General features: G+C 37.3%; 1 protein-coding gene across 3 annotated transcripts in view; it reads right to left on the bottom strand.

The window, feature by feature from the left end:
• NELL1 (neural EGFL like 1) overlaps positions 1 to 12,641 on the bottom strand; it is an 824,967-nt gene that overhangs the window by 630,595 nt on the left and 181,731 nt on the right. For all 3 annotated transcript variants that reach the window (XM_040980278.1, XM_040980279.1, XM_040980280.1), the window contains 4 exons: positions 10,428 to 10,500; positions 9,786 to 9,868; positions 1,556 to 1,690; positions 500 to 602 (listed from right to left, as the gene is read on the bottom strand). In XM_040980278.1, the coding sequence (XP_040836212.1) occupies positions 500 to 602; positions 1,556 to 1,690; positions 9,786 to 9,868; positions 10,428 to 10,500 (394 nt within the window). The remainder of the gene's footprint in view (positions 1 to 499; positions 603 to 1,555; positions 1,691 to 9,785; positions 9,869 to 10,427; positions 10,501 to 12,641) is intronic.

Here is a 12,641-nt window from a genome sequence, read left to right as displayed (position 1 = left end):
TTTGCAACAAAAGAACTGGATTTAAATCTCACCGCTGTCCTCACTACCACCAAGACCCTGGTAAATTCATTTCCCATTGTCATCTTATATTCCTACCAAAGGTCCTGAAAGAGAATATAAACAAAATCTCAGAGGGATAAAACCCATACTTTGGCTCTTAACTAACAGTCTTCAGAATGTAGGAACCTCAACACAATGAGGTTTAAAGTTATGAATTTATACATCAAATCCATCTTTGTCTGACTCTGGACATGAGACTTCATCCCTGTGAACAGAAGTTCCTACTACACATACTGGGGGAAGAATAGCAATTGGAGTTAATGTGAGGATTAAAAACAAAAAGTTGTCCAAATCTGCCACAATGCAAATGATTACACCACATAAATTCTGTATCAACCTGGAGTTCTGTATTTCTTCACTGTCAATCAGTTGAATCTTGGGGGGAAAAAAGCAGCAAAAAATACATCTCAAAGCCACTCTGACCCTTGGGAACACTTACGTCGGCAGACCTTACAGCACTGGCCAGGAATATGCACAGGGAGTGAGTCCAGGGAGCAATTGAGAGGAGGACAGGACATCCTTCGGCATTCCACAGCTCCACTCTGAGGAAGGGAAAAGGGGGGAAATGTCTCAACAGTGTCCTCTGAAAGCTACTGTTGCGGAGAAAGTTCACATGTCACCCCAGAAACCTCGCTGGGGAAGCAATCCGGGTTACTCCAAGGCTGTTTGAGGACCGCAAATCAAGTATTTTCTCCCACCGAAATGAACCCGTGCCACCTCAATTACTTTCCTGATATACATCGCTGGCTTCATCCCACCTGCCTGTGTGGGCTAAGTAGATTAGGCACAAAATAAAAAGCCTATTTCTACAGAGAACACAAATAACACCTTTTGCAGACCCTGTCAATCATGGTTGAAGCTCTAACAATCTATTTTGCTTTTTCCTGGACAAACAATAGCATTCTTCAGATATTTATCAAGTAATTTCAACTGCACGGGGTTTACATACTAATTTTTTGAGAGGACACATACATAATTCTCTACAAAAAACGAAAGCACATACAAATGATGGATGCTCTAAAATTTACAGGGATGGGGGCCAGGGGAGGAGGAAGGGACATTTTGTACACTTCTGAAACAGATACCTTGCAAAACATAAAGGAAACAGCTAGCAACTAATTAATTCCACTTTCAAATTTATTCTAGCATAGAAAAGTTGTGAACAAAGTGAGGCACTAGGTTGTTTAAAAATCAAAGGACTCTCTACACACACACCTTGAACTCTCAATTCCAAATAGTAAGTCCCTTAATTACAATATTGGAACAAAATTAAGTGCTGTTGGGGGAAAACAAGTTTGAATATGTAAATACCTATGTAAGAAATGGAACTTTTCCAGTACTTGTTCACATATGCTCAGATTGCTAGTGCGTAATAAGTAAAAAGGTAATGTTTCTGAGAGTTACCATTCTATCTGGCAGCAGCAGCTTGTGCTGTCATCAAAGAACCTGTCTGCTTAGGATGGCTTTTATCTTATTTGTTTACAAAGAAGCTTACTCTGCATGTGCAGTTCCTGCAGTGATCACCGTCCACCCAGGAGTCCTGGTCTCGATAGAGCAGTCCACTCACTTGGCAGGTCTTCTCACAGTGACAGTTTTCCAATTGACTAAGTCTTGTCTCTGCATAATTCAGCTGCAAACAAGAGTTATTGTCATTCAATTGCACTTGTCCTAATAAAACAACAAGAAAAAATATTCGAAGAGGAAGAGAAAAAAGTGCTCAGAGCAGTTCACCAGATTTTGCTTGCTTATTATATTTTTTTTAGCACAAGGTGAAATCACTGTCGACCAAAGACATATGGGCTCTCATGGTCTAATGAACACCAAATGAGACATCAAACCATACCTCAGGAGCCACAGTGGTGTTCAGAAACACGGGTGCTTTAGGCATAAGCCCACACAGAAGCAATTGTAACAAATGTGTGCTCAAGGACTCATTACAATGTTTACAAGCAATCTAATCAGAGACTCCTGTGTGCTCACATTTTTCTCCTGCTATTCACTCCCTGTTCTTCACACACTAACTGGAGTTTTACTGTTTAAAAGTTACATAACCATAAGCCTGGCAAGGTAGCCTAGTGGTTAAAGAACTCGCCTTGCAATCATTGGGATTCCATTTGGATGCCAGTTCATGTCGCAGCTACTCTAATTCCCATCCAGCTCCCTGGTTGTAGTGAGAAAGCAGCAATGGATGGCCTAAAGCCTTGGGACCCTGCACCTATGTGGGAGATGAGTTCAGCTCTGGCCACTGTGGGCATGTGAGGGGTGAACCAGTAGGTGCAAGATCTTTCTCTCTGACTCTCCTTCTCTCTGTCAATCTGACTTTTCAATAAAAAATAAATCTTTAAGTTCATTAAGTTGAAGTAAAATGTCAGTTCATTATGAATATATGAAACTTGCACATAATATTTTTGAATAGCTCACACCTTCCGTGAACTTTCTGAAGATTTCTTGTACAGGTCAATGATAATTTAAAAGAAAGTAACAACTTAGCATTTATTATCTTTATTTTTAGGGATCCGGTATTTCCTATAATTCAATGGTTGATACATGATTTGGGATTGAACAAGGACCAGCTGAATTAGGTATATACCCATCTACAAGCATCCAAAAATTGGCTATTAGTGAAAGGAAGTGTGCTGTCTTACTGTGAAAACAACTTTTGTGTGCCTATCAACTCAAAAAGGAAACTTCTTAAAGACTAAATAATCCAAAAGGCAATTGGATATCCACCAAAGTTCCCTGAAAATCCAAGAGTTTGCTGAAGGGTAATTTTGGCAATTTCCATTCATGACCCAACAAAGCTGAGCTAAAGCTCAGTGACAAAACTCAATTCCAAGGAAAATATCAGCTTTAATATGATGAAAGCTATTCTCTGGGAAGGTTTTGTTTTCTTTGTAAACTTTTCTTTTGTTTTTAATACATTTAGCCTTTTCTGACAACACTGAAAATCCCTAATCTCTGTAATAATAAGAGTGTATCTGACAGACACAAAGGCAAAGTGATATTAAGGAAAAAAGCTAATTTTTCAAAGGCACTTAATATGTAATCTTGCCTTCTCATTTCCCCTGCTATATCTTGTAACAACAATAAAGGGGAAAACAATTCTGAATCAAAAGTGAATTATATTTTCTGTCACTGGTATTACAGTTTAAACAAATTTACTTTTTAAAAATATTTCTATACTACCTGCCATTTTCTCTAAGAATGCCGGTAGACTCTAAATAGATAGAGCAATGTAAAGTTGTACTCTGTCATAATTTTTGTTCGTGCATTTATCTAAGCAACCATGGACTGAATCACTCATTATTTTTTAAAGATGTTACTCTTATTGCAAAGTCAGATATGCAGAGAGAGAGAGAGAGAGATAAAGACCCTCCATGTGATGATTCACTCTCCAAGTCGACACAATGGCCCTAGCTGAACCAATCCAAATCTAGGAGCCCAGAACCTGTTCCGGGTCTCTCACAGGGGTGCTGGGTCCCAAGGCTTTACGCCATCCTCTACTGCTTTTCCAGGCCACAAGCACTGAGCCAGATGAGAAGTAGGGCCGCCAGGATTAAAATCCAGCACCCATATGGGATTCTGGCACATTCAAGGTGAGGACTTCAGCTGCTACGCTGCCATGCCAGGCCCAATCATTCATTCTTACTGTATTCAAAGACACAGAGCATTAGTCTTTTCCACAGTGAGGCCAACAAATAGATCTGAACAGTTCAGTGGTTTGGTATATTGCTTTAAAAATCTTTGAAATACTATTTCTTTGACATGTTTTTATATGAAAGGAAAAAAATATCTGTTTTATTAAACCTTCAAGCTTAATGGGAAAATCATTACTGAGTTCATGGAAATAATGAAAATCTCAAAATTAGATAGATTACAAGTTTCAATGCCACTCCCAGTACTACTTGATTTGCTTACATAGATCTGTCAAAGATTTAAACAGAAAAAAATCCACACCCTTTTCTCCGGTGTCTCTTACACATGATCTTGAAGGTAGCATAAGTGCGTAGCAAAGATGGAGTTCAAGAGCAGGACCACCACAATGTACTTGGTCAAGTAGATAGGTGGTTCACTCAATGTCAAGACTAGCCAGAAGAACTCCGGAGTACACCAAGATACTGCTGGAATCTTCAGTCACTAACAGAACTAAAGACCTAAAACAGGCATATTATTTTAGGCAACTTCTCTATGTAATCTTCCCATGGAAAAAAGTATAGTTTTGCCAAAATGCAGAATTTCTCAAGAGGATTCATGACCTCTGTCCCTTGAATGGAAGTGCAAGATGTCTCATGACATCTTGTAATAAGCAACGGTAAAGTCATTTACCAGCAAGCCCAATCCTAAAAGAAGACCTCCCAGGTAGACCCTGAGTTGATCTGATATCTTCATCTGTTTGGTTTGATCTGACTTTGGCCAGCAATTCCTGTCCAACTTGTGTAACAGACTTGCCACCTGCAAGGGCTTCATAATTCCACTATGACCTAGAACTATGCTGCATTTCATTCCAAGACCTCTTACAGCTTAGCTCTAGCACGATTCCAAAATTAATCCACAAATTCTGCTAGTTTTGTGAAGCCTAGCCATCAGAAAAAGTACACATTTTTATAGGGGGGTCATACAAATAGTTGGTACCATTTTCTAAATGCACACTGTAAGCCATGCATCAAACCTCACTTGCCTGGTCTTCTGGAATCTTTCTAAAACCAAGGATCAATATCCCCATTTTACCATCTTAAGGAGAAATGGTAACTGGAAAGTCAAATGAGTTACTCAGGCAACAAATACCCAAGGACACAATATGCAAAACTGAGCTACATAATCATACCAGTGTAATCCCAAAGTGAATTTGCTGTTTCCACCATGATAAACCTGACTCTGTGGCAATCTTAATCAAACCAAACCTACAAATTATAGTTCAAATGCCATCAGCTTAACCTTGTCCCAGTCACCTAATTTAACAAAAGGAGAAATCTGGGTCCAGATACATTTCGTCCTATAGAATTCTCTTTTGTATCCAAGAACCATATTTAACTTCTGGTTTGCCACATACCACCAGACATGTTCAACATGCCAAGAGGCTCAACTATAATTCTGCTTTTGCCAAGATGGCAGACTAGATAGCCCAAAGGAATTCAATGATTTCATCAAAATGCTACATTCAACATCTAAATAAAAAATGTTTGAAATAACAAACTGATAACAGGGATGTTGGCAGTCAACTTGGCACCAAAACTGACCTACAACTGAGGGTTTCTCGTAAAGCATTCGTTATCAGCTATACAAGAAGCAAGCAGTGTTAGACAACAAGGTTGGCCTAAGGTGAATTAGATAAATTTTCATACAGAGGTGGGAGCCTCTAGAGCTGTACCCTCAATTTTAGCATTCACACTTAACTGATAAGTTATTTTACGGATTCATCTGTGTCATTTTACAGTAATTTATTGTAGTTTAAAAACTGCACATTATACTGACAACTGATTTATACAGGAACCTTGTAAGATTGGAAGGACTGGTTTGCATTTTTGAACATGGTCCCAAAATTCCAATGTGTTGGCTTGGTCAACTCACTTACTGATGTAGAAATGGTGCTCAAAGTAATATTATTTTGAGTCAGTAGCTTACCTTATAAATGACAATATATATATGCAAATGACAATATATATAAATGACAACACAGACAATTTCTCACAATAAAATATGTTAATCACAGTGTATAGTTAAAACAATACTAATTAGGTACTATTTGAAGGAATTTAAAAGACAGTAATTTTTGAAGAAATCTCCTTAAGAATTCAGTGGGCATATTCTAGGACTATGGATTTATCTGATCAGTCTTTGTGGTCTGAAAATTCCTAGTCAAACAGCGTAACACAAGGCTGGCCTGAGTGGTCCAGGCAGAATACAGTGTCAAGCCAGAATTCAAAGAATCCCACATACTCTCAAGGGATCAACCAGCTGGTAGCTAGAAACAGTGAGCAAAAAGCTTTTGATCTTGCCCTAGCCTTCCTCCTAGGAAAATGCCTACAAGATCTAGGTTCCTCTATTTCATTCCCAATAGTTAACAATGAAACCTTCGGCCCAGCTCAGTGCAGTGATCAAACAAGCAATCCCCGTTTCCTCTCCGGTCACTTCTCCTCCTGTTGATATCTCCAATCACTTATCGGCTACATCCACTTTCTTTTTTCTTTTAGTCATTCCTTTATTACCCCTTTTGATTCTCCTATCCAACCAAAACCATTTTCACTCATGATTCAACTTTCAGTATTTACATGAATTCAAGACCCTCCTTTGTCATTTGCTAAAAAAAAAAAAAAAAGGTTACCCAATCTGTATCACCATCTATAAAGTCGGCTAATAAACAGAACTTCACCTGTACCAGTAATGTGAAGATTAAAGTCAACATTAAAATTTTAAGCAAATAGAATATATAGTGAATGTCCAATGAAGAATGTATAGATTTTCTCCTTTCTTAATGTACTACAGTCATTTATTCTCTGCACTGATAATTATCACTCTAAAATATCTATGTATCTTTTTATAACAGCTGCAATCCTAATGATATATTTCTCTAGATTCACACAGGAAAGCATAGTTTCACTTTTGATATTATTAAAAGGTGAAAAATCATTAATGTGACAAAAATTTAAATTACTTGAACACAAAAGGTAAAATTTATAGGACAGAAACCATTAATATTGTACTTCTCCAATATTAGCTGGATCTGTCACCATCAAAACTCTTGACAAAACTATAGTTGATTACGAAGTTCACCAGATCCATTAATATCACGAAATATTTTCAATTTATCTTTTCAGTACCTAACAATTAAAATATATTAGGATATAAGCTGTTTAAGTATTTAGTAATCTTTCTAAGACAAGTGCAGAAACTTTGTTCAGCAGAAAAAAAAGCACTGCTACTTATCATCACTCCCAGTGCGAACAGTCATTTAATGTACAAATCAGATACTAAACCAATGAAATCTACAGATGAAGAGAGTTAGAGCATTAGAGAAACCTGTGACAATCTGAATCAATTGCCTGCTATGCAGCAGAGCTTTCAGAAGAATGAAATTGGGATTGGTTTTACATATGCAGCACATGGAGATGGTTCAGGAAATCCAGCCAAACAGTAGGTGATAGTTCGGGGGCTCTTGTTGGTCATCGAGTCAAAGGAGTGGGCTGGAAGCAGCTGGTACATAACCAATGTGAACCTGGCAGTCTCTGGGAAAACATCCTCTCAAGGCCAGTTAAGATCCTTTTCCTTAAGCCTTATTCTTGTACAGCAAGGATTCATAAACCAAAGTTCACGGGTCAAGTGTGTCCTATTGATTTTGTACGGCATATGAACTAGATACTTTCTTACACTTTTTAATGGTTATATTTTATTTTTTTCAAATTTCTCTTCTTTTTTCAAAGTTTATTTTTTTAAACATTTATTTATTTTTGTTGCAAAGTCAGATATATACAGAGAGGAGGAGAGACAGAGAAATATCTTCCATCTGTGGTTAACTCCCCAAGTGACCACAATGGCCAGTGCTGTGCTGATCTGAACAAGAAAAGCTTAGAACCAGACAGGAAATAGTCAGCATGGACTCACACATACCTTACTAGGTAGGACACAATTATTAGTTACTCCTCACTAAGGTATTGAAGATTTCTCTGTACACCCCTCCTAAAACTGTTCTGCACCTCAACTGTTGACATATGCCTCATTAAAGTTATAAGCCAGTTTAGACTATCCTAAAATCGGCCAAGTTCAGCAAAATTATGCTTCAACACTATAAACTGCTAAATACTAAAATGAAAACAGACACGAGACAGCTGAATAGTACCCTATAGCCATCTTGAGGTGTATAGAAGCCAGTTGTAATGGTTATATTTCAGATTATAATAAATGATTATGTTGAAATAAAATCAGCATATACATAACCTTCTCAAATTTGCTCCTGAATCTGCAAAACTCAAAATTTACTAGCTGACCATTTACATAGAAAAAAATGCCAACTCTTGTTTTAGATTATCATAGACTGCAAAACTATGCACTAGAAATCAAAGTACCCAGTCGTAGAATTATAATTCAATTCAGTTTGGAGAAACAGACAAATAAATCTGCCAAATTACCAAAGAGAGGGTTTGGAAGGTAGATTCAACCATTCTGTTTACTATTGCCCACAATTAAATACCTTATGTTTTACAAGCATGCACTTTACATAATGCTGTCTTGAGTATAGAGTTCACTATGGATTAATACATAGCTAAAACAAAAGAATAATGTCCCATACAATGAGGAAAAACCGGTATTCATGAGGTTGCAGAACAGAGATCCCAGCCATCTAAGATTAGGTGGCATGCTTATTTTTCCAAAAATTTGGTGGCAAAAATTTGGTGGTACTAAAATAGAATTAAACAGCATTAAGAGTAAGCTCCTCCAGACATCATGAATTGAAAGCTTCTATATGCCACAAGCTGGGAAGGCAAATTGCAGCATTTTACATTTTCACTGCACTCTGAAATGAAAAGGTATCATGTCTCCAGTCTAAGACTCACTCTTTTTCTTACAAACAGGTTCCATCTCTCTCTCTTCCAGACAAAAGGGCACTTGGTTTGGTCAAAAATACGGTTTCAATCAAAAACTGTCGTCAGTGGCAGAAGCCGTCAGCCCAAAGCACAGCCCTGCCTCCTGTACACTTACTTACCATTTTTTTTCCCACATGCCATGGCTGAAGGCAAGGAGCAGTCACAGCTGCAGGTGGAACAGGATTAATGCATCATTTTGCCTGTTATTAAAATTCTTCCTTTTGCAGACTCTAATGTCTCTTAGGCCCAACCTAATTCTTTCTTTGCCCTTGGCTGGAACTCATGTCCACAACTGATTGGTATCATAACAGCAGTATTAGCCTCATTTTCTTTTTTTTTTTTTTCAGTGCTTTTTTCCACAAGGCTCAGGGCTTTTCATTATGAATCTATACTTTATGAATACATATGAAAGTGATTAATTGTGTACATCTTTGGTTATGTTAGTAGGAATATTTCTGGGATAGAAGCATGTCTAGTTCACCATTGCCTCTCTGTGCTTAACACAGTATGCAGTGAAGAGCAGGTCTTCAACAATAGGCTTGTTAAGAGGATGATGGAGAGGAGGAAAAAATTCAGAACAATAAAGCTGAAGGTATTGAAGGGCAAACTTCAGTTCCCTATTTAACTTAGGCAGAGCCCTAAAATAAATCATACATTAGAAATGTAATATAATGCCTCCCTTGACAGTAATCTGTTCCTAACAAAAGCTATTTTGCCCTTCCTGATTATTAGCAATTATTCTCACATCCAAAATGCATTAGTTTATAAACTGTACTGGCTTCGACCATATATCATCTCATGCAGTACTACTTGAATAGCCAGTAGGCAAATTCCTTTTCCATTCCCAAGAAATCTACAGTGATACATATTGCCTTTTGCTCCCAAACATTTTTCAAGTACACATTTTGATATAGTTTAATAGTATCATTTTGATATGGTTTAATAGTGTCATGGTTGTGTTTGCTAATAGTATCATGGTTATGTTTGCTGTCAATGATCCTGTTTCAAGTAAGAAGAAATTATTTTTGTAGCAACAATATTGCAGATGCGAAGACTAAAAATGTTTCCATTATAACTATCACTCTCAATTCCAGCTAGGACAGAGAAAAAAAAATGAAACAGCACAAGTGAAATTTAGATACCTACTTTTGCAGTCATCTTGGCCAGCAGGTCTTGTAAATCCATGATTCCTTGCACCAGACTTAAGAAATCACTGCAGGTTGGGCAAGCTCAATAAAGAAAATATGAAATATAAATTGATATTGTACTAAAAAATTTAAAACAGCAGCCATGTAACTGTAAACTACTTTTTTTAACTTATATTCTTAAAATTTGAGGGAAATCAGACGTCTGATCTTTATACTTTCCCCTTTTAAACAAGTGAAAGAGAAGAAACAGAGAAAGTGTTCTAATTAACTGAAATGGAAACAAGACATTTTTTAATTAAAAATAAACTCATTCTTATTGAGAAGTAATTCAAAAAATGTAAACCATCACAGTCAGTCAAAACATTTGAGAAACAGTTTTGCAAAATATATACAATTATGTTAAAACTTTTTTTACATCTCAATCTATAAAATGTACTGATAGAATCCCTTTCCCATTTCAAATTAAAATTTTTAATCTTTAATCTTTTTAAAATTTCAAAGACAGGAATATTCATTGACATTTTCTTTCACTATGACCATCTTAGAAATCAACACTGCAAATATTCCAAAGTGTTTCTTTGATGTTATCAACAACTTATATGAAATATAAAGTTTATGAATGATATAAGTTGCTACTTACTGCGATTTAGGTTTGGACACTGTGTTATGTATCCATTTGGCATAAAAATTATTTTCCCATCCTGGATGATTCCCTTGATCAAAGAAAAAGAGACAAGTGACAATCAAGATAACTGGTACTCATCAATTCAAATTCTGCTATATGGCTGCATAGACTGCAGGTCAGAATATGCAACAAGACTCATTTTTAGATGAGATTCTAATGACATTTTTACAAAACAAGATTCATTAAAAAACTGAGTTGGCCTTAGTCTATTCTACTCCAAAACACCTTCTTCTTGAAATTCTGAATTGTACATTTATCTTGAGAAAGCTACAATCCGTTACCACTGGTTAATTCTTCTGAAATAATAGCATTGAGGGCTATCAGTAACTGTTCATAAGCTACCAAACTAAAGAGGCATTTACATCATAACAATGCCCTTCAATGCCCTAATCTTCCTGGAAATGTCAAACACTGCTGATCTTAGGATTTCCTTAAAAGCAAGGAGAAATAGTAGAAATCAATGAGAAGATTTTTAATGTTTCATATAGTCAAGAAAATTAAGTTACTCATTAAAAATAGCGCATAATGATCTCAACAAAACTAAGAAGACCTGCCCAAATCTACAAGTACAAAAGAGACTTTCACATCCGTAATTAAGTCTGGAAAGACACATCAAACTTTAACAAAGTCATCAGGGCTGCCATTTTCCAATGAAAATAATGACCAGGTTTTTTAAATTTGCAAGCTAAATTTTAAGGTTCTGTTTCAGAGAGAAAAAAACAGAGCGAGAGCAAGAGAGAGAGAAAGATTTTGCTTTAACAGAAGAGAGGCTATACAGAGGCTAGCTCAGAAAATTGAGTCTAATTTGTAAATAACATACAGGTTTAAGAAATAAATGCAAGTTTTCAGGGGAACATTTAACATTTACGTGCTCTTATTCTAAACAGGAAAAGGTAATTAGTAAATGATGTTTGCTACTTCTGATTTCAGGATAAAATATTAATTGGAGATATTAATAGAAATAGCAGGATCATACACCTCTTCTGCAGGATTATATACATTTATTAAACTCTTCCTGTTCCAGAAATCACAGTGTTTGTGATTACAAGAGACAGACTCACCATGGGGATGAAGCCCCTACCACTGCTGCTTAATATTAATTCATAATCTCTTGCATGGAATACCATGGAACAATTAATTGAGCACAACTAAGTGAATCAGCTCCTTTCTGAGATGAAGCTGTTCAATTTCTCAAAGCAAATTAACTAAAGCATATGTGGAAGATTTTAAAGAACGGGATCGGAGCAGGTGGTTTAGCCTGTTAGCCCCATACCATATCCTGCTCCTGCTCCTGACACTGTCTCCCTGCTGGTTGAGATCCCACATAGCAGCATTAGCAGCTCTAGTTCTTGAATTCCTGCTACCTATAGTGGAGACCTGGAAAGAGTTCCTGGCTCCCTGCTTCAGCCCTGGAAGTTGTGATCATTTAGAGAGGGGACAGTGAATGGGAACTCTGTGTCTCTACCTCTGTTTCACTTTCCTTCCTTTGCTCCCCACCTTTCTCTCTCTCTCTCTCTCTCTCTCTCTCTCTGTGTGTGTGTGTGTGTGTGTGTGTGTGTGTGAGATGTCTTTCTGCCTCTTAAATGAGCAAATAATGGAAGTCAGGGGACCAAGATTAAGTTCTGTTTACTTCTGTAGCTAACCCAGTGAACTCAAGACCTTAAGTTAAACACAGTATCTGGCCTCAGTTACTTCACCTGAAAAAGAAACACTAGACAAAAATGCTCAAGATCCTTCCATCACTCAAGATCAGAGTTAAACAGGCAACTGAACTGATACTGTCACATAATAGATGCCTGTGCTGTCACTACCTTCCAAGTTGAAAAAGCCAGTCAAGACAGACAGAGCTATAGATTTTCATCAAAGAACAGACCATCAGAAAACTCAGTATCATGTCAGAAAGCATCCATCCACTGGAGCTGGCATGGTAGCTTAACTAGCTAATTCTTCAACTTCAAGCACCAGCATCACATATGGGGATTGCCTCATGTCCTGCCTACTTTACATCCAGCTCTCTGCTTATGGGCTGGGAAGGCAAAGGAGGACGGTCCAAAGCTTTGGAACCCTGCACTGGCATAGGCCCAAAAGAAGTTGCCAGTTCCTAGCTTTGGGTCAGCTTAGCTCCCAGTTGCTATGGCCATTTTGCGGAGAGAGCCAAGTGGATGGAAA

The sequence above is a fragment of the Ochotona curzoniae genome, unplaced genomic scaffold (assembly GCF_017591425.1).
Source record: "Ochotona curzoniae isolate NIBS_2020 unplaced genomic scaffold, NIBS_Ocur_1.0 contig_3432, whole genome shotgun sequence".
NCBI classification, from domain to species: Eukaryota; Metazoa; Chordata; class Mammalia; order Lagomorpha; family Ochotonidae; genus Ochotona; species Ochotona curzoniae.
This window is presented reverse-complemented; position numbering and strand designations above follow the sequence as displayed.